Genomic DNA, 27,683 nt, shown 5'->3' with positions numbered 1-27,683 from the left:
GAGTTCGAGACCAGCCTGGCCAACATGGTGAAACCTCGTCTCTACTAAAAATACAGAAATTAGCTGAGTGTCGTGGCACATGCCTATAGTCCCAGCCACTCGGGAGGCTGAGGCAGGAGAATCGCTTGAACCCGGGAGGCAGAGGTTGCAGTGAGCCGAGATCTCGCCACTGCACTCCAGCTTGGGCAACAGGGCGAGCCTCCATCTCAAACAACAACAACACAAAATTCTCAAATGATTTTATTATCAGCTGTAGCACAACCCAGGAAGGTGCATAAAACACATATGGCAGTTTAACAGATGACTGTGAAGCAGACACCCGGAAATCGAGTGATGACAGGGCCTTGCCAGCAACCCAGAAGCTGGAAGTGTGCAGCTCCACACCGTCCCAGCCTCGCTGCCTGCTTCTGGGGACGTCGGGAAGCATTTGCCCTAGAGCTCAGGTGAGAGGTCTGGGGATCCAGAGCTGGTGTCTACGAGACAAGGCAGGTGTGAGAAGCTGTGGATGTACACGCTCAGTGTCACCTGATGTTTGGGTCTGTATATATGGATATTAGTCCTTGGTTCTTTATGCATTAACGGACACCTTTCCTTCACCCTCTTCCTGCAGTGAGGTCTGCCTCTCACATCCCGAGGGAGGTTGAAGTTAGGCCAGGCGGAGGCGTGCTACAATATCCCTAGGACATTAGAACCTGGACGGAAATGTAATGGGAATGAAGGAAAGTGTGTGACCAGAAGTCCCCTTGAGAAGAGAGCAGATGCTCAGAGGAAGGATCTGCTTGAGATTCCCTTCAGTTGTGACAGAAATCTGAAAACCAGTGACTTAAACAACTAAGAGGGTTGTTTTTTCATATCACAGAAGTCTAGGGCTGTCATGACTCAAATTTGCCAATCTCGGCTCACTGCAAGCTCTGCCTCCCGGGTTCACGCCATTCTCCTGCCTCAGCCTCTCCGAGTAGCTGGGACTACAGGCGCCCGCCAACACGCCCGGCTAATTTTTTTGTATTTTTAGTAGAGACGGGGTTTCACCGTGGTCTCGATCTCCTGACCTCGTGATCCGCCCGCCTCGGCCTCCCAAAGTGCTGGGATTACAAGCGTGAGCCACCGCGCCCGGCCAGAGGGTTGTTTTTTCATATCACAGAAGTCTAGGGCTGTCATGACTCAAATTTGCCATCGAGAACCCAGTCTCTTTCCACCTTCCTGGGCTGACGTCCGAAGCAGGTGGCTGTTGGCTGAGGTTTACTGCCTCGTGGATGCAAGGTGGCTGCTGCAGTGCCAAGCCTTTCATCTGCATCAACGCAGGGAGAGGGAGGGCAAAGGACTCAACACAGAGCCGGTTGAGTCTCTCCCGTTTTAGGAGCCTGCCTCGGATCCTTTTGCAGTGACGTCCACTTATGTCTCATTTGCCAGAACCGGGTCCCTGGCCACCCCGAACTGTAGGGGAGCCTGGAAAATCAACTTAAACAAAGCTGGTCACACTGATACCCTAAGAACAGGCATTGAGAAGGAAACTAGTAGCTTTTCCCCAAAGAAATAATTTGCAGTGGGGACAATGAGACTTCCCTCCCCCAAGCTGCTTTCTAAGGATGGTGGACCCAGGAGGGCTCAGAGCCCTTGCTGCATGGGGTGAAACTTGGGGTCAGAGCTGAGTTGCTGAGGACTAAGAAGAGGCTGAGCTGCGTCTCCTGTGGTGCCCTTCCCAGCCCTTCAGACAGCTTGCAGCTTCTCCTTAAAATCAAAGCTGAACTCATATTTTAAAGTGTTCTGTTTTTCCCACCAATGATGTATCTGCTTGTAAATATGTCAAGAAAGACTGGGCAGACAAGCTAAGTGGTGAGATGTGGGTGGGGACTCAGGTACACACAACCCCGAGGGCAGCCCAGAGCTGTGTCCTTATGGGCTAGGGCTTCACCATGTTGGTGAGGCTGGTCTCAAACTCCTGACTTCAGGTGATCCGCCTGCCTCGGCCTCCCAAAGTGCTGGGATTAGAGGCATGAGCCACTGCGCCCGGCCCTATCTTTCTTTTAGACTTGTAAGAGATCTCTACATATTACAGATACCAATATGTATATAGAATATCAATTTAAAGGGGCACCAAATGATTGTGTCAACATTCCAGGCTGAGGCTGCATTCAAGGATGGGGTCCTGCGTTCTACAGGAGGACGAAGTCCCGGCCCACAAAGCCCCTTTGGTGGAGGTCAGACTCCTCCTAACCACACACAGGAATCACTCTTAGATTTACAGTCAGAATTAGAGACCTTGAGACATTTTAAAAACAGGAGCATGTGAGTTGAAATATAAATTTCCACCTTCCTTTGACAAATCAGGATCCCTCAGCCCCCACAGCAGCCACCCTCTGCAGCAGCGGCCTCCCTTACACAGGAATACGCTTCTGGTTCAGCCCAGTTCCCGTCACCCCAAGACTAGGTCCCCAACACTCACTTCCCCCTTGCACTGTTGGCTCCTTTATCCGCAACATATTTTGCACATTCCTGTTACTGGAATTTGAGTTTGCAACACTGACCTGGAGCAAAGCCTTCAATTTATATACAGGCAACGAGGAATGGTAGAGGTTCTTGCCCAAGGGCACACAGCCTATGATGGTACAGCCAGGCCTTCACTGGGGTCTCCTGGGAACTAGTGTCTCCCGGAGATCAACTAACACTGCGAATCCCAGGGACTGCAGAGCCTGTGGGGGAGAAAGGGAATGTAACTTGAGTTGGGGTCACTTGGTTGCATCTGAATTTGCATTGGTACTGGGCTGTGGCAGTGGAACTCCTGGCCTGGCAGGGAGATGCCTAGTTGTCTGGGCATGGTGGCCCCCTCACCCCATGCCCTGTTCCCACGGGGAGAGAGGAAGCCACAGTGGTTGAGGTGAAAACCAGAGGTCGTGCAGCCCTGGCAGACAGAGGCAACCACGGGCAGCTGCAGCAGGCTGGTGACTGGCCCACAGGCACACTCCACCCCCTTTCTGCAAAAATTGCTGTCACATGCAGAATTTTGGAAACGTGCAAAGTCTGAGAATGGGTGCTCAGGAGCCCTCCCTGGTGTATGCAGGCGGTCCTCGGTGACTCAGCCCAAACCCCAACCATGGGCATCAGGCAGCTGAGGGTTAAAAAAAAAAAAAAAGTTTTTGATGCACAGATGGCTGTGGTTTGAGTAGAGGAGTAGGAGGAGGGAAATGGAGCCTTCCTTGTCTTGCTCCAGGCTCTGGTTGAGGCGGAGGCCCTGCCCTGGGAGGAGGAGGCGGCAATGAGGCACACAGGCTGGGGGTCAGGTTGCAAAGCAGCAAGCCTGCCCCTTGGTGGTCTGCCCGCTGCCCTACCTGTGTCCTCCCCGCCAGCGCCTCCTCTCCTCTTGTTTCAGGGAGTTCTCTCCTCCTCTGTCTCCCCTCACTGCAGGCTCATGTCCTATTTACCCTCTGGGATCTCTCCTGTCCAGGGATGACTCAGAGATGGGCCTGGAACATCAGGAGAGCCAGAATGCAAAAAAATAGAGACGAGTTCGGGCCTGCCCCCATGACCAACCCACCAACCTTGGGCAAATCTCCCCTGCAACCACTGTGTGGTTCTCTGTAGAACTGAGGGGCTTGGCTTGAATGAACTTGAGGCCCCTTGTGCAGTCATAATAGGCCCCATAATAGGCACTGGACCTACAGGCCTGATACCGGATGCAGCTGCCAGAGCCTGGCCTGAAGTCCAAGAGCCCACTGGCCAGAGCCCGCCCTCCCTCCCTCTCCTCCTCCAAGCTGCCCCTTGAACTGTGCAGGCCTCTTCTCAGGATTGTTCTAGCAAACTTTCTGCTCCAGCTTCCTAGCCTGGGTGTGAGAGGCAGCCTAAGGGCCTGAGGACAGCACCTGGGCTTGAGCCCTGACCCTAATACTCTCTCTGTGACCCGGGACAGGTCAAGGCTCTTTCCTGAGCCTGAGTTTCCATCACCAGGGACAGAGATGAGTGACCCTGTCCTGTCTCCTGGACTCAGGCAATGTCCACCCTTCGCTTTCACATGGATTTATGGAGCTGTGGCCACATCAGCCACTTTACCAGCTCCTGCAAGAACAATAATAATAGAAGCAAAACAGTAACAGAAGCACACTTTGAAGTAGAGAGAAGTTAGGGCCCGCTGGTGTGGGTGAGCAGAGGGTGTGTTAGAGAGGATGGGGAGGGAAGGTGTCTCTGAGGAGGTGATGTGTGAGCAGAATTGTGGCAGGAACCATCGCTGAGCCGATCTGGGAGAGGACAGTCCAGGCACGGAAAGGGCCGTGCAGAAGCCCTGAGGCGCTGTTCAGGGACTGGGAAGAAGGCCTGTGTGATTGGGGCAGAGGGGGAACAGATCCAGGGAAAGTGGGGCTCCAAGCAAGAGGGTCTGGGCTTGGGCTCCAGTGGTAGGACTAGGGACGGGATAAAACCCCAAACTCTTTCCGCAGGTGAGGGGATGTGGATGAGCAAAGTAGCTCAGGACGGGGCTGAGCAAGCAGTAGCCCTGATTCCTCCTGAGACAGAGGCCTGGCCCAGGAGCTCAGGGAAGGAGAGAGCCCAGCGGGCAGTGAACATCTACCCAGTGGTGCCAGAGACAGTGCAGGCAGCCTAGAGGAGACAGGACAGGCTGGGGTTTCCTGGGGAGGGTGGGGAGCCTTCCTGGAGGAGGTGAGGTGTTAGAGTAGATGCTGCCCATCTGACCTCAGAAGTTCTTTCTAGAGGGCTCTGGTAGGGCCCAAAGGCAGCACTGCCCCAGGGAACGACTCCCAGGCCACAAAGTACAGAACCCTGCGGGAGCAGCGCTTGGCAGCCCTGAACACAGTCCTGTGGGATGAGCAGACCAGTGCCTGGTTCGACTACGACCTTGAGAACAAGGAGAACCAGGAGTTTTACCCATCCAACCTCACTCCACTCTGGGCCAGGTGTTCCTCTGACCCCGGCGTGGCGGATAAGGCTCTGAAATACCTGGAGGTGAAGGCACAGCAGGTGGCTCGAGTCCACCGCAGACAGCACCGCCCCCTCCCAACCCTGAACAGGACCTGCAGGGGAGGACGCTTCCTCCGGCTGTGCCCCTTGTCCCAGCCTGCGGGTCCCGCGGAGCCACCGGGGGGCAGCTGTGAGCCGAGAAGAGAAGGGCCAGGAAGGGGACATCTGGCTTCCCGCCGGGCCCAGCGTCCTGGCTCACAGTCCAGCCCCACCCACAGTCACGGGAATGTCTGGAACCTTCTAGGGCAGCCGGATCCTGATCTACCACTATGCCGCAGAATTGGATCCGAACCAACTTTGATGTCTACTCGCTAAAGTCAGCCATGCATGAGAAGCTGAGGCGGGACGGTCAGGCTTGGCAGGGCCCAGGGCCAACGCAGCTGGGATGGTGGCGGCGCCCAGTGGCCACTCCTGGGCACTGCAGGGGCTGCTGGGCAGGCAGAGCGGCTTCTCCCTACAAGGTTGTTTGTTGTCCCTGTGGCTGGGGGTGTGTGGGGTGGGGGCAGTGCCTGACCTACGGTCCTCCCTCTTATTCCCAGTATGACATTAGCAACGGTGGAGAGCCCGGTGGCAGAGAGGAGTATGAAGTTCAGGTGAGCAGGCCTGGGGTGGGCTGGCCATCGCTCTACAGGGAACTCCTGGGCTCTGCTGCCCACGACCCCCGCCCCAGGCCTCAGTGTGCTCACCTGCATATGGGCCTGGGGCAGGAGCTGACTGGTGCTCCCTGTACCGCTGGGGTTAGGCAGGGCCAATGCCCCTGGGGAGAGAGCCCACAGCCCCCACCAAGGGTTTGGGGCTTCCCCAGAAACCTGGCCCCATTGCCCTGCCTCTTCCAGGAGGGCTTTGGCTGGACGAATGGCGTGGTCCTGATGCTACTGGACAGCTATGGCGACTGGCTGACCTCAGGGGCCCAGCTGGCTTTCCTGGAGCCCCACTGTCTGGCGGCCACCCTTTTTCCCAGCCTCCTGCTCAGCCTCCTGCCACGGTGACCGCCCTCCCCTCCTCACCTGGCCCCAGCTCCTGTCCCATTAAACCTCTGCACCAGTTCCTGTCTTTCCCTGCCTCTTCATTCCCTCCTACCTTCCAGCCTGTCCTCTGATCAGAGTGAGGTGGGGGGCAGGGTCACGACCTGGAGGTCATGGGTAGGGGCCTAGCTCCCTCCTGGAACCTTGAATAGGGTGGAAATCCTGCTCTGGGGGGAAGACCTATCCCTCCTACCCCAAGTGCCCCAGCGCCAAGCCCCACACCTCCAGCCTTCCACTCACTTCCTTAGTCCAAAGGCTTTACAAATACCGAAAACCCCCAGCCTGGGCCCAGGCAATCAAGGGCTCAATGCTGGGAAGGAGAGCGGGGGAGGTGGGGCCCGAATAAATATGTATAATTTATTTCTGCCCCTGATATTATTCCTTCAAAGGAGTCTGAATTTGAATGGATTGTCTCTAGATCTATTTATCCCCCAGGGCATCGTTAAAACAATTGTAAAATCAGCTAGCAATTAGTGGAGTTTAACTGCTGGATGTGCTCAGGGAAAGAGAGGAAGGGAGCCCTGCCAAGACCACTGTCACCCCAGAGTGGGTGTAGCCATCCCCAAAGCTGTGTCTCCCTGAGGAGCAACCTCATGGGTTTAACACAGAGGGCGGGAAATAGACCAGGAACATAATTCAGCCAGTCGCTCCCCAAATACACAAATGAACAATAGCACGCTCTGGCTAGAGTGTGGTGAGGCAGCCAGTACCCAGCATTGCTACAATATGTTATCTAAAATGTTTGTTTTCCTACAAAAAATTACGAGACACAAACAAAAAACCAGGAAAGTATGACACACACACAGACACACACAAGCAGGCAAGAGAAATTGTCTTATAGGAGTGACCACTAGGCTGGGCACGGTGGCTCACACCTGTAATCCCAGCACTTTGGGAAGCCGAGGTGGGTGGATCGCCTGAGGTCAGGAGTTCAAGACCAGTCTGGCCAACATGGTGAAACCCTGTCTTCTACTAAAAATACAAAAATTACCTGGGTATGGTGGCGGGCGCCTGTAATCCCAGCTACTCTGGAGGCTGAGGCAGGAGAATCGCTTGAACCCAGGAGGCGGAGATTGCAGTGACCCCATATTGCCCCACTGCACTCCAGCCTGGGCAACTGAGCAAGACTCCATCTCAAAAAAAAAAAAAGTGACCACTATATACTGAAGAAAGAGTATCAATAAACAGATGGAAAGTATTAAAAAGGGCCAGGGAGTATAGTGGCTCACCCCTGTGGTCCCAACATTTGGTAGGCTGAGGTGGGAGAATCACTTGAGCCCAGGATTTCAAAACCAGCCAAGGCAACATAGTGATGAGAGGTGACAGCGTGCTGGCAGTCCTCACAGCCCTCGCTCGCTCTCCGCACCTCCTCTGCCTGGGCTCCCACTTTGGCGGCACTTGAGGAGCCCTTCAGCCCACCGCTGCACTGTGGGAGCCCCTTTCTGGGCCGGCCAAGGCCAGAGCCGGCTCCTTCAGCTTGCAGGGAGGTGTGGAGGGAGAGGCGCGAGCGGGAACCGGGGCTGTGCGCGGCGCTTGCGGGCAAGCTGGAGCTCCGGGTGGGCGTGGGCTTGGCTGGCCCTGCACTCGGAGCAGCCGGCTGGCCCTGCCGGCCACGGGCAATGAGGGGCTTAGCACCTGGACCAGCGGCTGCGGAGGGTGTACTGGGTCCCCCAGCAGTGCCAGCCTACCGGTGCTGCATTCGATTTCTCACCGGGCCTTAGCTGCCTTCCTGCAGGACAGGGCTCGGGACCTGCAGCCCGCCATGCCTGAGCCTCCCACCCGCTCCGTGGGCTCCTGTGTGGCCCGAGCCTCCCCGATGAGCACTGCCCCCTACTCCACTGCGCTCATCGACCACTCAAGGGCTGAGGAGTGCGGGTGCACAGTGCGGGACTGGCAGGCAGCTCCACCTGCAGCCCCGGTGTGGGATCCACTGGGTGAAGCCAGCTGGGCTCCTGAGTCTGGTGGGGATGTGGAGAACCTTTATGTCTAGCTCAGGGATTGTAAATACACCAATCAGCACCCTGTGTCTAGCTCAGGGTTTATGAATGCACCAGTCCACACTCTGTATCTAGCTACTCTGGTGGGGCCTTGGAGAACATTGTAATGTTCAGGGATTGTAAATATACCAATCGGCACTCTGTATCTAGCTCAAGGTTTGTAAACACACCAATCAGCACCCTGTGTCTAGCTCAGGGTTTGTGAGTGCACCAATCGACACTCTGTAGCTACTCTGGTGGGGACTTGGAGAACCTTTGTGTCGACACTCTGTATCTAGCTAATCTAGTGGGGACGTGGAGAACCTTTATGTCTAGCTCAGGGATTGTAAATGCACCAATCAGCACCCTGTCAAAACAGACCACTGGGCTCTACCAATCAGCAGGATGTGGGTGGGGCCAGATAAGAGAATAAAAGCAGGCTGCCCCAGCCAGCAGGGGCAACCTGCTGGGGTCCCCATCCACACTGTGGAAGCTTTGTTCTTTTGCTCTTTGCAATAAATCCTGTTGCTGCTCACTCTTTGGGTCCACACTGCCTTTATGAGCTGTAACACTCACCGCGAAGGTCTGCAGCTTCACTCCTGAAGCCAGAGAGACCACAAACCCATTGGGAGGAACAAACAACTCCAGAGGCGCCGCCTTAAGAGCTGTAACATTCACCGCGAAGGTCTGCAGCTTCACACCTGAGCCAGCAAGACCTTGAACCCACCAGAAGGAAGAAACTCTGAACACATCCGAACATCAGAAGGAACAAACTCCAGACACATCACCTTAAGAGCTGTAACACTCACCGCGAGGATACGCAGCTTCATTCTTGAAGTCAGTGAGACCAAGAACCCACCAATTCCAGACACAGTGAGACCCCATCTCTACAAAAATAAAAAATTAGCCAAGTGTGGTGGTGCACACCTGTAATCACAGCTACCCAGGACACTGAGGTGAGATTACTTAAGCTCAGGAAGTGGAGGCTGCAGTGAGCTGTGATTGTGCCACTGCATTCCAGCCTGGGCAATAGAGCAAGATCCTGCCTCAAAAATGATAATAATAGGCCGGGCGCGGTGGCTCACGCTTGTAATCCCAGCACTTTGGGAGGCCGAGGCGGGTGGATCACGAGGTCAGGAGATCGAGACCACGGTGAAACCCCGTCTCTACTAAAAATACAAAAAATTAGCCGGGCGTGGTGGCGGGCGCCTGTAGTCCCAGCTACTCGGAGAGGCTGAGGCAGGAGAATGGCGTGAACCCGGGAGGCGGAGCTTGCAGTGAGCTGAGATCGCGCCACTGCACTCCAGCCTGGGTGAAAGCGCGAGACTCCGTCTCAAAAAAAAAAAAAAAAAAAAAAAATGATAATAATAATAATAAAATAAAAATTAAGAAAGGGCTGGGTGTGATGGCTCACACCTGTAATCCCAGTGCTTTGAGAGGCCAAGGCAAGAGGATCACTTGAAGACAGGATTTCAGGGCCAGCCTGGGCAACATGGTGAGCTGTAACTTTTAAAATTAGGCAGGCATTATGGCACATGCCTGTAGTCCCAGCTATTTGGGAGGACGAGGTGGAAGGATTGTTTGAGCTCAGGAGTTCAAGGTTGCAAGGAGCTGTCACTGAGCCACTGCACTCCTGCATGGGTGACAGAGGAAAACCCTGTCTCTAGAAAATAAAATAAAAAGAAAATACAAAGAGAACCGGCCAGGCACGGTGGCTCATGCCTGTAATCCCAGCACTTTGGGAGGCCAAGGTGGGAGGATCACCTGAAGTCTCAGGAGAGTTTGAGACCAGTCTGGCCAACATGGTGAAACCCTGTCTGTACTAAAAATACAAAAATTAGGCCGGGCGCGGTGGCTCAAGCCTGTAATCCCAGCACTTTGGGAGGCCGAGGCGGGCGGATCACGAGGTCAGGAGATCGAGACCATCCTGGCTAACACGGTGAAACCCCGTCTCTAGTAAAAAATACAAAAAATTAGCCGGACGTGTTGGTGGGCGCCTGTAGTCCCAGCTACTCGGGAGGCTGAGGCAGGAGAATGGCGTGAACCCGGGAGGCGGAGCTTGCAGTGAGCTGAGATCGCGCCATTGCACTCCAGCCTGGGGGACAGAGCAAGACTCCGTCTCAAAAAATAAAAAAAAATAAAAAATAAAAAAATAAAAAAAATGAAAATACAAAAATTAGCTGGGTGTGGTGAGGCATGCCTGTAATCCCAGCTACTGGGGAGGCTGAGGCAGGAGAATCGCTTGAATCCAGGAGGCAGAGGTTGCAGTGAGCTGAGATTGTGCTGTTGCACTCCAACCTGGGCGACAGGGTGAGACTCAGTCTCAAAAAAAAAAAACAAACAAAAAAAACTAAATGGGGGTTTCTTGTTTCTGGCCTAGGGTGTAAGGAGTGTGGCAATTGTCACTCCGTCTTAACAACAAGTAAAAAGCTGAATAAACAACACCAACAACTCTTCTTAGATCTGTCAGAGAATTAAGGTCACAGAGCAAGTTAAGGTCACAGAGCTGCCTCCAAAACTGGAGACAGACAGGCAGATACAGACAGTCACAACTTACCAGAGTAGACACCTCCACACTGGGTTTCTTTCACCCAGTACTGGTTTGGTTTCAAGAAAAAACTAGAACTCATACTAAAAGGCAGAAAATACCACTTGAAGAGACAGAGCAAGTATCAGAACCAGACTCAACTATAGCGGGGATGTTGGAATTATCAGGCCGGAAATTTGAAACAACTATGATTAACATGCCAAGGGTGCTCATGGAAAAAGTAGACAACATGCAAGAACAGATAAGTAATTTAAGCAGAGCAATGAAAATTCTAAGAAAAAAACAAAGAGGAAGTACAACGAGGAAAAAGAAAACACTAACGAAATGCCTTTGATCAGCTCTTTAGTAGACTGGACGCAGCTGAGGAAAGAATCCCTGAACTTGAGGATATGTTAATAGAAACTTCCAAAACTCAAAAGCAAAGAGAGGCAAGACTGAAACAGACAGAACAGAATATCCAAAACTGTGGGACAATGACAAAAGGCATTAGATAGGCATGAATGGGAATACAGAGCAAGAAAGAGGGAACTGAAGAGATATTTGAAACAATAATGACTGAGAATTTCCCCAAATTTATATCAGACACCAAACCACAGATCCAGGAAGCTCAGAAAATACTAAGGAAGACAGATGCCCTCCCAAAAAGAAGAAAAAATCAACACCTAGGCATATTATATTCAAATTGCAGAAATTCAAAGATAAAAAGTCTTGAAAGAGGCCAGAGGAGTAAAAAAACCTTACCTATGGAGGACCAAGGATAAAAATAACATCAGACTTCTTAGGAACCATGCAAGGAAGAAGAGAACCATATGAGATATTTAAAGCATTGACAGAGAAGATGACCCCACCAACCTATAATCCCGAGAATCTCTTTCCTGCAAAACCATCCTTCAAAAGTGATGGAGAGGCCAGCACAGTGGCTCATGCCTGTAATCCCAGCCCTTTGGGTGGCCGAGGCAGGCAGATGGCTTTGAGCTTAGGAGTTTGGGACCAGCCTAGGCAACATGGTGAAACCCCGTCTCTACAAAAAAAATACAAACTTTGGTGGTGGCACATGCCTGTGGTCCCAGCTACTTGGGGGCGCTGAGGCTGGAGGATCACTGGAACCTGAGAGGCGGAGATTGCAGTGAGCCGAGATCGCACCACTGCACTCCAGCCTGGGCAACAGAGCAAGAATCTGTCTTAAAAAAAAAAAAAAGAAAGAAAGAAAAGAAAGAAAGAAAGGAAAGAAAAAGAAAAAAAGTGATGGAGAAATGAGAACTTTCACAAGCCAACAAAAATTGAGAGAATCTGTAGACCTGTCTTGCAAGAAGTATTTAAAAAAAAAACTTCTTCAGAGAAAAGAAAGATGATACAAGTTAGAAACTTTGAACTATATAAACAAGGGAAGAGCTTTAGAGAAGGAATAAGTGAAGGTAAAATAAAAGCTTTTACTTTTCTGATCCTTAGTTAATCTAACAGATAATGGTTTGTTCAAAATAAAACAGGGCATTTATCCAAAATGCTTGATACCAGGAGAATTTTGGATTTTGGATTTTTTTTTTGAATTTTGAAATATTTGCAATATACTTACTGGTTCAAAATCCCAAATCTGATCGTCCAAAATCTGAAATGCTTCAGTGAGCATTTCCTTTGATCGTTATGTCTGTACTCAAAAAGTTTTGGATTTTGGAGCATTTCAGATTTTGGGTTATCAGATTTGGGGTGCTCAATCTGTAATAGCAACTGTGTATTCAACGATTCTAGTTTGTGGATAAGGGAACTGCATGACAGCAATGATAGAAGGGACAGGAGGGAGAAGTTAAGACTACTTTGTTATCATAAGGTAGTTAACACTACCATGAAATGTAGTGTTATTTGAGTAGACTTGGTTAGCTGTAAATGTATAATACTGAAAAAAGAACTGCTGGAGGCCGGGCGTGGTGTCTCACGCCTGTAATCCCAGCAATTTGGGAGGCTGAGGTGGGTGGATCACGAGGTCAGGAGTTCAAGAACAGCCTGGCCAATATGGTGAAACCCCATCTCTACTAAAAATACAAAAATTAGCCAGGTGTGGTGGTGGGTGCCTGTAGTCCCAGCTACTCGGGAGGCTGAGGCAGGATAATCACTCGAATCCAGGAGGCGGAGGTTGCAGTGAGCCAAGATCGTGCTACTGCACTCTAGCCTAGGTGACAGAGCAAGACTTCGTCTCAAAAAAAAAAAAAAAAAAAACAACTACTGGCTAGGCATGGTGGTTCACACCTGTAATCCTAGCACTTTGGGAGGCCAAGGCGGGAGGATTGATCAAGCCCAGGAGTTTGAGACCAGCCTGTGCAACATAGTGAGGAGATCCCCCAGAACAAAGCCAGTCTGCATAATGGGCACAAGATCTGAATCACTATAAACCTTGCTTAAAAGAAGACATATGAATCGCGGACAGGTATATGAAAAGGTGCGCTACATAACTGATCATCAGAGACATGCAAATCAAAACTACAATGAGATATTATCTCATTTCGGTTAAAATGGCTTTTATCCAAAAGACAGGCAATAACAAATGCTGGTGAGGATGTGAAGAAAAGGAACCCTTGTATACTGTTGGTGAGAATGTAAGTTAGTACGATCACGATAGAGTTGTGTGTTTTTTTTTAAAGAACATTGGCTGGGCACGTTGGCTCATGCCTGTAATCCTAGCACTTTGGGAGGCCAAGGTGGGTGGATTGCCTGAGCTCGAGAGTTCAAGACCACCCTGGGTAACATGATGAAACCCCGTCTCTACGAAAATACAAAAAATTAGCCTGGTGTGATAGCAGGCTAATAAGTAAGTAAGCCCTTACTAATAAGTAAGCCCAGCTACTCAGGAGGCAGAGGTCATAGAGACCAAAAAGTTGGTCCTATGAAAAGATCAATAAAATTGACAGAGAAGACACACATAAAATCAGAATGAGTGCAGAGGCACTACTATTGACCTTACAAAATTGAAAATAGACTACTATAAACAAGTATATGCCAACAAATTAGATAACCTAGATGAAACAGAAAAATTCCTAGAAATAGAAATTATCTAAACTGATGCAAGAAGTAAAAAGTCCCAATAGGCATAAAAAGTAAAGAGATGGCAGTAAAAAACTTGCAATAAAAAAAGATGTCTATGCCGGGCGCAGTGGCTCATGCCTGTAATCCTAGCACTTTGGGAGGCCAAGGCGGGTGGATCACCTGAGGCCAGGAATTCAAGACCAGCCTGGCTAACACGGTGAAACCCCATCTCTACTAAAAATACAAAAAGTAGCTGGGTGTGGTGGTGGGCGTCTGTAATCCCAGCTACTCAGGAGGCTGAGGCGGGAGAATCACTTAAACCTAGGAGGCAGAGGTTGCAGTGAGCCAAGATCGCGCCACTGCACTCCAGCCTGGGCAACAGAGCGAGACTCCATCTCAAAAAAAAGAAAAAAAAGATGTTTAATTTTATGTGTCAACATGGCTAGGCAAAGGTATCCAGATAGTTGGTCAAGCATTATTCTAGATGTTTCTGTGAAGATATTTTTTAGATGAAAATAACATTTAAATTTGTAGACTTTGAGTAAAGCAGGTTACCCTCCCTAACTTGGACGAGCCTTATCCAATCAGTTGAAGACTTTAATTTGAAAAAGACTGACCTCCGGCCGGGCGCGGTGGCTCACGCTTGTAATCCTAGCACTTTGGGAGGCCGAGGCGGGCGGATCACGAGGTCAGCAGATCGAGACCATGGTGAAACCCCGTCTCTACTAAAAATACAAACAAAAATTAGCCGGCTGTGGTGGCGGGCGCCTGTAGTCCCAGCTACTCGGAGAGGCTGAGGCAGGAGAATGGCCGGAACCCGGGAGGCGGAGTTTGCAGTGAGCTGAGATCGTGCCACTGCACTCCAGCCTGGGCAACAGAGCAAGACTTCATCTCAAAAAAAAAAAAAAAAAAAAAGACTGACCTCCCCAGAAGAAGAGGGAATTCTCCCAGCACGCTGCCTTCAGACTTGAACTGCAGCTTCTTCCCTGTTTCTCCAGCCTGCCAGCCTACCCTAGAGATTTTGGACTTGCCAGCTACCTCTCAAACTCTCTCTCTCTACCCCCATCCCCCATATATGTATTGTTTCTGCCTAATATGGTCCAGGACCAGATGGCTTCATTGGTAAATTCTACCAAACATTTAAAGAATTAACATTAATCTTTCTCAAACACTTCCACAAATAGAAGAGGGGCGTATTTCCTAACTCACGCTATGAGGCTAACATTACCCTGATATTAAAGCCAGATAAAGACATCACAAGAGGGCTGGGCATGGTGGCTCACACTTGGGGAGAAACACTTTGGGAGGCCAAGGTGGGAGGATCACTTGAGGCCAGGAGTTCAAGACCAGCCTGGGCGACACAGTCAGATGTAGTCTCTACAAAAAAAATTTAAAAATTACCCAGGCGTGGTGGCATGCACCTGTAGTCCTGGCTACTCAGAAGGTTGAGGCCAGATGATCACTTGAGCCCCAGGAGGTCGAGGTTGTGGTGAGCTGTGTTCATGCCACTGTATTCCAGCCTGGGTGATGGAGCAAGACTGTGTGTCCAAAATAAAAGCAAATCACAAGGAAAGAAAATTACAGTCAAATATCCTCTATACATATTGATGCAAAATTCCTCAAAAAAATACTCCCAAGCCAAATCCAACAGTTTGTTAAAAGGATTAGACATCATGACCAAGTGAGATTTATCCAAAGAATGCAAGGGTGGTTGCACAGCACTGTGAATGTAATAAAAGGAAATTGAATTGTACACTTAAAAATTGTTGACCAGTCATGGTGGCTCACACCTGTAATCCCAATACATTGGGAGGATGAGGCGGGAGGATTGCTTGAGCTCAGGAGTTCCACACCAGCCTGGACAACATGCGGAGACCCAATCTCTAAAAAAAGAAATCTATATACATATATATATATATATATAGATAGATTTTTTTTTTAATTTAAAAATTAGTTGGGCGTGGTGGCATGTGCTGTGGTCCCAGCTACTCAGGAGGCTGAGGTGGGAGAATCCCTTGAACCTGAGAGATCAAGGCTGCAGTGAGCTGTCCAGCCTGGGCGACAGAGCGAGACCTTGTCTCAAAAAACAAAGCAAACAAAAAAACAATGCCAGCTGCCCACATTACTGGGTGAAGCTATCTGAACCTTTACTAGTTCAGAGTGCTGCCTGATTCATGAGTCATTTCTTTGCTTGAATAAACGGTTAAATTTAATTTGTCTAAGGTTTTTCTTTTTAATAGCAGCAAACACTGCTCAGGTGCCACAACTGACATCCTTAACAGCAAACCTAAGTCCTTCAGGAGAGGTCACGCCAATCATTAAACTCCACGTGCCTTGCCCACCCCCTGTCCCCTGTCCCTTCAGCTCATCTTCCATATGTTGAGGGGATGAGCCTCCTAAAGTAACCGAATCTGCTTTTTTTTTTTTTTTTTTTTTGGAGACAGAGTCTTACTCTGTTGCCCAGGCTGGAGTGCAGTGGCACGATCTCGGCTCACTACAACCTCTGTCTCCCGAGTTGAAGCGATTCTCCCACCTCAGCCTCCTGAGGAGCTGGGATTACAGGCACCCGCCATCATGCCCAGCTAATTTTTGTATTTTTGTAGAGGCGGGGTTTCACCATGTTGGCCAGGCTGGTGTTGAACTCCTGTCCTCAGGTGATCCACCTGCCTCGGCCTCCCGAAGTGGTGGGATTACAGGCGTGAGCCACTGCACCCAGCCTGAATCTGCTTCTTAAGCTCACAAACTTCTCCACTGGTTCCACTTTGGGGAATTACATTCCTTGGCTTGGCAAAGACCATTTCCAGACTGGTGCCAACATGTTCCTCCAGCCTATCTCAAAACCCTTCCCTGCATGAACACCAAGTTCTCTGCAGCTAGGCTGAGGGCTTTGCTCTTCTCTTCACATGCTCTGCATACATTGTAGTGGTCTCCAGCCCATTCCCTTGGCAAACTCCTATGCGATCATCAAGACTCATTAGGACTGGCGAAGTGGCTCACGCCGGTAATCCCAGCACTTTGGGAGGCCAAGGCGAGCGGAGCATGAGGTCAAGAGATTGAGACCATCCTGGCCAACACAGTGAAACCCCGTCTCTACTAAAAATACAAAAATTAGCTTGGCGTGGTGGCGGGCGCCTGTAGTCCCAGCTATTCAGGATGCTGAGGCAGGAGAATTGCTTGAACCCGGGAGGTGGAGGTGGCAGTGAGCCGAGATCATGCCACTGCACTCCAGCCTAGCGACAGAGTGAGACTCAGTCTCAAAAAAAAAAAAAAAAAAAGACTCATTACAAATGACACACTATGGCACTATGGTGGGTCTCCTTTAGTCCTCCCCAGACAGAATGGTTCTACTGTCCTGTGCTCCCGCCGTATCTCTTGCAGATAACAATGAGAGTCCCTGAATTTCACACCACACCAGGGACAGGATCTTGAGCCATTCCATTTGAAATGTTAAGGGAAATGGTAACTCTCTGAGGTTGGTGGTCTTGAGGCCACCCAAGGAACTTGGCATCCAGGTTACAGGTGTGTGGCCTCGACTGTGTCCCTGGCCTTTGGGTGCCCATTCCCCACTCCCACCCCCATGCTCTGAGGAAGGGCCTGAGCCATTGGCACCAGCTGAGACTGTGAAATAGAAGAGGCAAAGTAGAAGCAGGGGAGGTGGCCACTGTGCCCTGAGAGCAGGAGGGGCAAGCGGGCCACACACAGACCAAGCACACGTCCCCTCAGGTGGCCACGCCTCAAAGGCTGGACTTTGGCCGACTTGGACAGGCAGGTGAGCCAGGCTGTGCCCAGCAAGCCAAAGGTGCCTGGGCTTGCTCATTCAGTCACAGTCACAGCTACCATGCCAGGGAGGACCTGGGAGCTGTGCCTGCTACTGCTGCTGGGGCTGGGACTGGGGTCCCAGGAGGCCCTACCCCCACCCTGTGAGAGGTAGGGGTGTGGGGAAGGTAGCAGGGGAGGATGGCAATAAGAGGGAGGCTGGGATGAGATCTCAAGCTCTGGGGTCAGTACTTCAGAGGGAAAGGAAGAGATTATAAAGGAAGGAAAGAGTAGAGAAGAGAAGAAAATGAGAATTCCCGTGTAGCAGGCTCTGTGCTGGGCACTGCACCTGCAGTCTGTTTTTTTTTTTTTGTTTGTTTGTTTGTTTGTTTGTTTTTGTTAGAGTCTTGCTCGGTTGTCCAGGTGGAGTACAGTGGCACCATTTCCACTCACTGCAGCCTAGACCTCCCGGGTTCAAGAGATTCTTGTGCCTCAGCCTCCTGAGTAGCTGGAATCACAGGCATGCACCACCACACCCAGCCTGTCATTGATTTTTACCAAAATTTTCCACCTTTGGAAGGGACATTAGGCTTGGCGACTGTGCTGGAAATACAAGCGTGAGCCACTGCCCCCCGCCAGGACCTGCAGTCCTGATACCAGATGTAGCTGCCAGAGCCTGGCCTGAGGTCCAAGAGCCCGCTGGCCAGAGCCCGCCCTCCCTTCCTCTCCTCCTCCAAGCTGCCCCTTGAACTGTGCAGGCCTCTTCTCAGGATTGTTCTAGCAAACTTTCTGCTCCAGCTTCCTAGCCTGGGTGTGAGAGGCAGCCTAAGGGCCTGACGACAGAACCTGGGCTTGAGCCCTGACCCTAATACTCTCTCTGTGACCCGGGACAGGTCAAGGCTCTTTCCTGAGCCTGAGTTTCCATCACCAGGGACAGAGATGAGTGACCCTGTCCTGTCTCCTGGACTCAGGCAATGTCCACCCTTTGTTCCACATGGATTTATGGAGCTGTGGCCACATCAGCCACTTTACCAGCTCCTGCAAGAACAATAATAATAGAAGAAAAACAGCTGGGCACGGTGGCTCACGCCTGTAATCCCAGCACTTTGGGAGGCCAAGGTGGGAGCTATCATCTGAGGTCAGGAGTTCGAGACCAGCCTGGCCAACATAGTGAAATCCCATCTCTACGAAAAATACAAAATTAGCCGGGCATGGTGGTGCACGCCTGTAATCCCAGCTACTCGGGAGGCTGAGGCAGGAGAGTCGCTTGAACTCGGGAGGTGGAGGTTGCAGTGAGCCAAGATCGCGCCATTGCACTCCAGTCTGGGCAACAAGAGCGAAACTCTGTCTCAAATAATAATAATAATAATAATAATAATAATAATAATAATAATAATAGAAGCAAAACAGTAACAGAAGCACAGTTTGAAGTAGAGAGAAGTTAGGACCCGCTGGTGTGGGTGAGCAGAGGTTGTGTTAGAGAGGATGGGGCCGGAAGGTGTCTCTGAGGAGGTGATGTGTGAGCAGAATTGTGGCAGGAACCATCGCTGAGCTGATCTGGGAGAGGACAGTCCAGGCACGGAAAGGGCCGTGCAGAGGCCCCGAGGCACTGTTCAGGGACTGGGAAGAAGGCCTGTGTGATTGGGGCAGAGGGGGAACAGGTCCGGGGAGAGTGGGGCTCCAGGCAACAAGGTTTAGGCTTGGGCTCCAGTGGTTAGACTACAGACAGAGACAAGGGGTTCAATGGGGGTGTGTGTTACAGGGAGAGTTGACAGTGCTTGCCCATGACAATTGTGGAGTATAAAGGGGAAAATTATACCTGGGATAATTAATAGGTTTTGTCCTGAGCAATTGTAATGAGGACTTGAGAGAGGCTGGGTGGTCCAGTGTTTTGTCAAGCATTAGGCTGTTTGCCAAATGTAGGGGAAGATGACTTTATTGGTGTTCCCTAAGACCAGCCTCAGGCCCGTGATTCATTAACACTTCCAAATGGTTATACCATGATTATGGTTTCATTTTTTTTCTTTTTTTGAGACAGAGTCTCGCTCTGTCGCCAGGTTGGAGTGCAGTGGTGCAATCACGGCTCGCTGCAACCTCCACCTTCTGGGTTCAAGCGATTCTCCCACCTCAGCCTCCCCAGTAGCTGGGACTATAGGTGCCTGCCACCACGCCCAGCTAATTTTTGTATTTTTAGTAGAGACAGGGGTGTTGCCATATTGGCAAGAATGGTCTCGATCCCTTGTCCTTGTGATCTGCCTGCCTCGGCCTCCCAAAGTGCCGGGATTATAGGCATGAGCCACCGTGCCCAGCCTTGATTATGGTTTCTTTTTTTTTTTTTTTTTTTTTTTGGAGACGGAGTCTCGCTCTGTCACCCAGGCTGGAGTGCAGTGGCGCAATCTTGGCTCACTGCAAGCTCCACCTCCCGGGTTCACGCCATTCTCCTGCCTCAGCCTCTCCGAGTAGCTGGGACTACAGGCGCCCGCCACCACGCCCGGCTAATTTTTTGTATTTTTAGTAGAGACGGGGTTTCACCATGGTCTCGATCTCCTGACCTCGTGATCCGCCCGCCTCGGCCTCCCAAAGTGCTGGGATTACAGGCGTGAGCCACCGTGCCTGGCCGATTATGGTTTCTTACAGTGAAAGTATACATGTTAAAGCCATCAAAGGTGAAATATTCTAGGGCCAAGTCCAGGAGAAAATAAGCTCAATCTTCCAGTTTTTCCTCTCCCAATGGATTTATATGGACAGCACTTGATTTTTCCAGCAATAACATGTGACAGCACGCATGAAGTATTGCCAACCACAAAAGCTCACCTGAGTCTTGGTGTCCAGTGTTTTTATTGGAGGTCAGTGATGGGAGCATGGACTACCTGTGTGGCTGACCTCAGTTACTCACTCTCCAGAGTTCAAACTGATACTGGGTGGCCAAAGGCCCCTGCCACAAATCACATTATTAGCATCAAATATCTGGCATGGCCCAAGGCCCCAGGAAAACAGACTTATCAGGCAGCATATTTCGGTAATTTAAATCTTATCTCTCAGGGCTGGTCACAGGCCAGAACTTTCTCTGAAATGTGCAGGGTTTGAACACAGCAGACCTGCCGAGTCAATCCTTTCATGCACAAGCCACTTCTTGTATAATGAAGAATTTGTTTCGTCTTTGTCTTGGGTTCCTCCAAGGTAACCTCTAAGCTCTTGGAATCTCCCAAGTGATAGGAATGTCTGTTATTCATAGTGGTCCCTGATTATTGTTTTTTTTTTTTTTTTTTTTTTTTTTTTTTTTTTTTGAGACGGAATCTAGCTCTGTTGCCCAGGCCGGAGTGCAGTGGTGAGATTTTGGCTCAATGTAACCTCTGCCCCCAGGGTTCAAGTGATTCTCCTGCCTCAGCCTCCCAAGTAGCTGGGACTATAAGCACGCACCGCCACGCCTGGCTAATTTTTGTATTTTTAGTAGAGATGGGGTTTCACCATGTTGGCCAGGCCGGTCTTAAACTCCTGACCTCAAGCAATCCACCCACCTCGGCCTCCCAAGTGCTGGGATTACAGGCATGAGTCACTGCACCTGGCCTGATTGCTTTTTGAGACAGGGTCTCACTCTGTCACCCAGGCTGGAGTGCAGTGGTGCAGTCATGGCTCACTGCAGCCTCAACCTCTCTGGGCTTAGATGATCTTCCCACTTTGGCCTCCTGAGTAGCTGGGACTAGGTGTGTGCCACCATGCCTGGCTAATTTTTGTATTTTTTGTAGAGATGGGGTTTTGCCATGTTTCCCAGGCTCTTGATAGCTTTTGTTAATGAGGTGACTTATGATGGGCCCCTAGACAGCTTCTGCTAACAAGATGACTCCACATGAAGGCAGGCCATGCCAGAAAGGCCAAGCATATGTGTAGAAGGTTGGGGTTTTGGTCTCCACATGATATCAGCCCAACTTTTCAACCTTCAGGGAGGAGAAGGGTCTGGAGATGGAGTTCAATTACATGATCAATGATTCAATCAATTATGCCTATGTCATGAAACCCCAATAAAAACTCTGGACTTCAAAGTCCTGGTCAGTAGGTTGGGCACAGTGGCTCATGCCTGTAATCCCAACACTTTGGGAGGCCGAGGTGGGTGGATCACTTGAGGCCAGGAGTTTGAGAGCAGCCTGGCCAACATGGTGAAACCCTGTCTCTACCAAAAATGCCAAAAATTAGCGGGGCGTGGTGGTGCATGCCTGTAATCCCAGCTATTGAGGAGGCTAAGATGCGAGAATCACTTCAACCTGGGAGGTGGAGGTTGCAGTGAGTTGAGATTGCACCACTGCACTCCAGCCCAGGTGACAGAGTGAGACCTTGTCTCAACAAACAAACAAATAAAACAAATACCAAGTCCTGGTTGGTGAACACATTGATGAGCCAGGAGGGAAAACGTCCTGGTTCCATGGGGAAAGGACACAGAAGCTCTACATTCAGGGCCCCCCTAGACCTTGCCCCACGCATCCCTTCATTTGGCTCATCCTGGCTTGTATTCTTATAATAAAACTATAGCCCTAAGCATAACTGTAAGCTTTTCTGAATCCTGTGAGTTGCTCTAGCAAATTATCAAATCTGAAAGGGTTATGGGAACCCCTACATTTGTAGCCACTTGGTAATAAGTGCAGGTGGCCTGGGGACCCCTGAACTTGTGGCTGGTGTCAGAAGTGAGGCCGTCTCACTCAGGACCGTGCCCTTAACCTGAATGTGGATTCTGCACTAACTCCCGATGGTTAGTGCCAGGATTAAATTGCAGTATTGCAGTTGGTGTCAGAAAATGTGGATTTACTAGAATGACCCTGACTCACTGAAACATATGGGTTGGGAAAAGAAAAGTTGAAAGGGCAGGGGATGAGAAAACTTTCATCCTCGAGTGGCTACAGTCTCACCCATAGTGTGAAGAGCAGTCATGCTACAATCGGTTACTGGAGGTAAAAGTTACCAATGGAAATTAGAGATGATTGATCACTAACTTTTGGGGAGTTGACTCATGTGCATAGGGAAATGTATACTACGAAGAAGAAAAGCAAATATACAATCCCTATAGATTTTTATCTCTAATAGCCAAACTGAAAGTAAAAGATGGGCCATGCTTAGATTCTGGTCAGTGAAATTACAACCTCCAGTCCTGCACTGTGGTACCAAAAACACCTGCTGAAGCCCTGATGGGCACTGCAATGAGATTGAGAGAATATAAAAATGTGGCCAGGTGCAGTGGCTCACGCCTGTAATCCCAGCACTTTGGGAGGCACAGGTGGGTGGATCATCTGAGATCAGGAGTTCAAGACCAGCCTGACCAACATGGAGAAACCGTCTCTACTAAAAATACATAATTAGCCAGGCTTGGTGGTGCGCACCTGTAATCCCAGCTACTCGGGAGGCTGAGGCAGGAGAATCACTTGAACCCAGGAGGCAGAGGTTGCAGTGAGCTAAGATCGCGCCATTGCACTCCAGCTTGGGCAACAAGAGCGAAACTCCATCTCAAAAACAAAACAAAACAAAAAACTGGTATGCGCTTGAACAGGTTTTATGTGGAGTGGTTGCGTCTCTTCTACCTGAATGTATTACAGGGATGGATAATGTATCTGACCAGGAAATATTTCCATTACCTAGTACTGTAAAACAGAAGGTATGGAAATCCACTCATCGAGCAATATTGATTAGACATTCCAAATGGGAACCAATAAGAATGCCCAAGTCCACAGAGATTGTTAGCCTTCTCTGGAGCATAGACTGGACTTTATAGCAAAAGTCTTAGAGCACCTCCTGGCATGAGTGCTGAGACTTTGGACTAGAGAATTTCCATGTGAGAGGTAATTATTAGCTTGCTATCAGACATTATTTGAAATTGCCCCTATGACTGAAGGATGTAAGATAATCTTGAAACCTGAAATACCTATAATATCTTGGGGAAATGCTCGCAGAGAGTGGGCAGGGCCCAGAAGAGTTCCATAATGAAACGGAAATGGCTGGATCAGGAACAAGCTCCTGGGGGAATGCAGAGTTATTCAGTGTATTCAAAAGCAGAGAGACTCTTTTCCCCTAGGACTGACTTTGGACCCACTCAAGGAGTTGTTAGATTCTATTGCCAATTGGACAGTGCCCTATTGACAACTCTCGATTGACTAATAAAGAGCTGTTTGGCTTATGGATGGCAGTCCCAAGGTGAATGAACAGCCTACTGTTTGGAAGGTTGTCACTCTGATCAAAGAAGGCAAAAACAAATCAGCTCTGTGGGTTGAACTGCATACTGTTTATGTTTTTACTAACTCTTGGACAGTGGCCAATGGCCTGGCCATGTGGTCAGGCAGAAGGACAATGGGAACCTTTTCTATATAGAAATCACAACAGGAATTTTAGGAGTGCATTAAAGCAGGTTATGTTGATGCCCATCAGAAGAACCCCTTTCCAGGATCAAAAGGGAACTGGGGCAACAAGCAGGCATCCCTGCGTGCTCACCTGAGGTGGCCACGTGTGTTCATGAAATAAATGGACATTGCGGGGCAGCGGCCATGCAGAGAAGAGCTGAATTTAGACTTAGTCCTCTTTTCCCGCCGAGGCACAAAATGCCAGTAAGTACTTTTCTGTCTACCAAAAAGAGAAAGACCGCACATGGCTGTGGGAAGATGACCTTGGAGGGAAGGCCCTGCACATACCTGTCAAGGTGGACTGATGCTGGTAGGCCTGGAGGGCTACAAGTGGGTCCTGACAAGAGTAGACACTGATTCTGGACTGGGCTTTGCATGGCCAGTGGTAGATGCAAATGCTCAAAATACTGACTCTGTAAAAGGGTCAGAACAAAAGATATTCCACCAATTTGAACCACTGAGTTACATTTCTTCAGATCAAGGAACACTTTCATCTTCAGAGGAGTGGTTCAATAGAGAATTGGGATGGGCAGTTGAAGCAGGTGCTATCTAAAACAGCAGGGAATAAGGGTACAAAGGTACGAAAGGCTGGCTTACATGCCTTCACAAGTATGTGCTCACACTCAACGCAAGGGGGCTCAAGGGTTTGTCCCTATTAGATAGATTCTTCTGCTTTTCTGGAAGTTAAAAGGAAGAGGGGCTGGGGGACGATGACTAGTAATTCTTCCAATGTGGTATGACTATACCATTTTCTTTCTTCCCCACATTAAACCTTCTTTTTCCCAGCTGATTCAGTGGTTCCAGTAAATCCCAGTGGTCCCAGGACTGCAGATACATAGGATAAGAGTAGTTTACACACCACAGTTCTAGTGTTATTATATTCTGTGTTTTTTCTGTGTGCTTACTATTACCAGTGAGTTTTGTACCTTCAGGTGATTTTTTTTTTTTTGAGATGGAGTCTCGCTCTGTCACCCAGGCTGGAGTGCAGTGGCACGATCTCAGCTTATTACAACTTCCATCTCCTGGGTTCAAGCAATTCTCATGCCTCAGCCTCCAGAGTAGCTGTGATTACAGGTATGCACCACCACACCCAGCTAATTTTTCGTATTTTTAGTAGAGATGGGGTTTCTCCATGTTGGCCAGGCTGGTCTTGAATTTCTGACCTCAAGTAATCTGCCTGCCTCAGCCTCCCAAAGTGCTGGGATTATAGGCATGAGCCACTGAGCCCAGCAATCATTAACTTTTTTTTCTTTTTTTTTCTGAGACAGTGTCTCACCCTGTTGCTCAGGCTGGAGTGCAGTGGCGAGATCTCAGCTCACTGCAACCTCCACCTCCCCGGTTCAAGCGATTCCCCCACCTCAGCCTCCTCAGTACCTGGGACTACAAGTGCATGCCACCACACCCGGCTAATTTTTTTGTATTTTTTGGTAGAGACAGGATTTCACCATGTTGGTCAGGTTGGTCACGAACTCCTCAAGTGATCCTCTCGCCTCAGCCTCCCAAAGTGCTGGGATTACAGGCATGAGCCACCGTGCCCAGCCCAGGTGATTTCTTATTGCGTGTTAACATCCTATTCTTTCTGATCAAAGTACACTCTTTAGCATTTCTTGTAGGACTGGTCTGGTATTGATGAAATCCCTCAGCTTTTGTTTGTCTGGGAAAGTCTTTATTTCTCCTTCATGGTTGAAGGATATTTTCACCAGATATACTATTCAAGGGTAAAAGATTTTTTTCCTTCAGCACTTTAAATATGTTAAGCCATTCTCTTCTGGATTGTAAGATTTCCACTGAGAAGTCTGCTGCCAGACTTCTCACCAATTTGAACCACTGAGCTCCATTGTATATTATTTGTTTCATTTCTCTTGCTGCTTTTAGGGTCCTTTCTTTGTCCTTGACCTTTAGTTTGATTATTAAATGCCTTGAGGTAGTCTTTGGGTTAAATCTGCTTGGTGTTCTATAACCTTCTTGTTCTTGGATATTGATATCTTTCTCTAGGTTTGGGAAGTTCTCTGTTATTATCCCTTTGAATAAACTTTCTGTCCCTATCTCTTTCTCTACCTCCTCTTTAAGTACAGTACGTCTTAGATTTGCTGAGGCATTTTGATTGTATTTTCTAGATCCTGTAGTCATGCTTCTTTGTTTTTTATTCTTTTTTCTCTTGTCTCCTCTGATTGTGTATTTTCAAATAGCCTGTCTTCAAGCTCACTAATTCTTTCTTCTGCTTGATCAATTTGGCTATTAAAGGACTCCAATGCATTCTTCAGTATGCCAATTGCATTTTTCAGCTTTAGGGTTTCTGCTTGATTCTTTTCAATTATTTTAATCTCTTTGTTACATTTATCTGCTAGAATTCTGAATTAGGACTGCAGATACAAATGCAAGAGGCAGGCCGGGCGCGGTGGCTCACGCTTGTAATTCCAGCACTTTGGGAGGCCGAGGCGGGAGGATCACGAGGTCAGGAGATCGAGACCACGGTGAAACCCCGTCTCTACTAAAAATACAAAAAAATTAGCCGGGCGTGGTGGCGGGCGCCTGTAGTCCCAGCTACTCGGAGAGGCTGAGGCAGGAGAATGGCGTGAACCCGGGAGGCGGAGCTTGCAGTGAGCCGAGATTGCGCCACTGCACTCCAGCCTGGGCGACAGAGCGAGACTCCGTCTCAAAAAAAAAAAAAAAAAAAAAAAAAAAAAAAACAAATGCAAGAGGCAGGAATTATTCCTAAGCAAGAAAATATAACTATATTCTTAAATTTTTATGTGAAAATTCCTAAGGGTCTGATGGGGCAGGTTGTGCCTTCACCTTATCTAGCAAAAATGGGGCTAACAATAAATACAAATATATTGCCTACTGCTCAAGATGGCTTACTAGTTCTGTACCTGTGTAAGCCTGCCCTATATGAATGGGAGTGGACTAAAGGAGAAGCATTTACAAGACAAGTGTTTCTACCTACAATCTGGATAAACACAGTGGCCTAACCCAATGTCCTTTCCAAAGGTGGAAAAGTTTGGGTATAAATGGAGAGAAAGAGGTGTAGTAGCTGGGAATAAATGAATGAATCCATGCATTAATAAGAAATGCAGTGAGGGAAGTCCACTATTACATTAATGCTTAGAAAGAAGATCAGAGAAAAAGATGGTATCGCCTCTTCATTCAATTATACTTGACGCCTGAAAGGGTAAAGCCATATTTTGCCAAGACCACTCCTGCTCTGGAAACTGACAGGATCAAAGGGGAACCTGCCAGCCTGAGTGGCCTTATCCTGAGAGACATTTTTTTTTTTTTTTTTTTTTTGAGACGGAGTCTCGCTCTGTCACCCAGGTTGGAGTGCAGTGGCGCGATCTCGGCTCACTGCAAGCTCCGCCTCCCGGGTTCACGCCATTCTCCTGCCTCAGCCTCTCCGAGTAGCTGGGACTACAGGCGCCCGCCACCACGCCCGGCTAATTTTTTTTGTATTTTTAGTAGAGACGGAGTTTCACCGTGGTCTCGATCTCCTGACCTCGTGATCCGCCCGCCTCGGCCTCCCAAAGTGCTGGGATTACAAGCGTGAGCCACCGCGCCCGGCCCTGAGAGACATTTTGTCATATGATCTGGTGATGAACTGGACTAATTATTAATGAAAATGGGACTCTAGTAATGTGTGAACATCTTTTGACTCTTATTTTTCAGGTTACATCTACCATAATAAAGCACTGACATTGTTGGCAAGATTATAATACTAATATTGAGGGTCACATGTATTGGGAAATTGAGAGAAACGCTCCTATCTCTACTTCCACACTAGCTCCTCTAAATTTTCGGCATATTCATGTTGATATTATCTCTGTCTGTCACAAAAATGCTGTCCCAAATGCAGTTGCTCAGGAAAGCATAATTGTTTTGCTACAAGGGATCTATGGGTAAAGGCTAGGGACTGGACTGTTGTATAATAGAGTTTGTCTGTTCTTTGACCCAGGTTGCTGGGAAGTAACTTCTAAGCTCTTGGAATTTCCCAAATGATAGGTGTGTCTTTGGTATTCATGGTGAG

General features: G+C 49.2%; 1 protein-coding gene and 1 long non-coding RNA gene across 3 annotated transcripts in view; one reads left to right on the top strand and one right to left on the bottom strand.

Moving 5' to 3' along the window:
- Window positions 1–227: 227 nt before the first annotated feature.
- LOC134736223 (uncharacterized) overlaps window positions 228–27,683 on the bottom strand; it is a 38,769-nt gene continuing 11,313 nt past the window's right edge. Inside the window, exons 2-4 of the long non-coding RNA XR_010120110.1 lie at window positions 14,931–15,067; window positions 2,526–2,690; window positions 228–473 (exon numbers count right to left, since the gene is read on the bottom strand). This is a non-coding gene — a long non-coding RNA (uncharacterized lncRNA). The remainder of the gene's footprint in view (window positions 474–2,525; window positions 2,691–14,930; window positions 15,068–27,683) is intronic.
- TREH (trehalase) overlaps window positions 17,345–27,683 on the top strand; it is a 45,258-nt gene continuing 34,919 nt past the window's right edge. For both annotated transcript variants that reach the window (XM_055273387.1, XM_055273388.1), the window contains exon 1: window positions 17,345–17,456. In XM_055273387.1, coding sequence (XP_055129362.1) covers window positions 17,368–17,456 — 89 coding nt within the window. In that variant the 5' untranslated portion in view covers window positions 17,345–17,367. The remainder of the gene's footprint in view (window positions 17,457–27,683) is intronic.

This window comes from Symphalangus syndactylus, chromosome 3 (genome assembly GCF_028878055.3).
Source record: "Symphalangus syndactylus isolate Jambi chromosome 3, NHGRI_mSymSyn1-v2.1_pri, whole genome shotgun sequence".
NCBI classification, from domain to species: domain Eukaryota; kingdom Metazoa; phylum Chordata; class Mammalia; order Primates; family Hylobatidae; genus Symphalangus; species Symphalangus syndactylus.
This window is presented reverse-complemented; position numbering and strand designations above follow the sequence as displayed.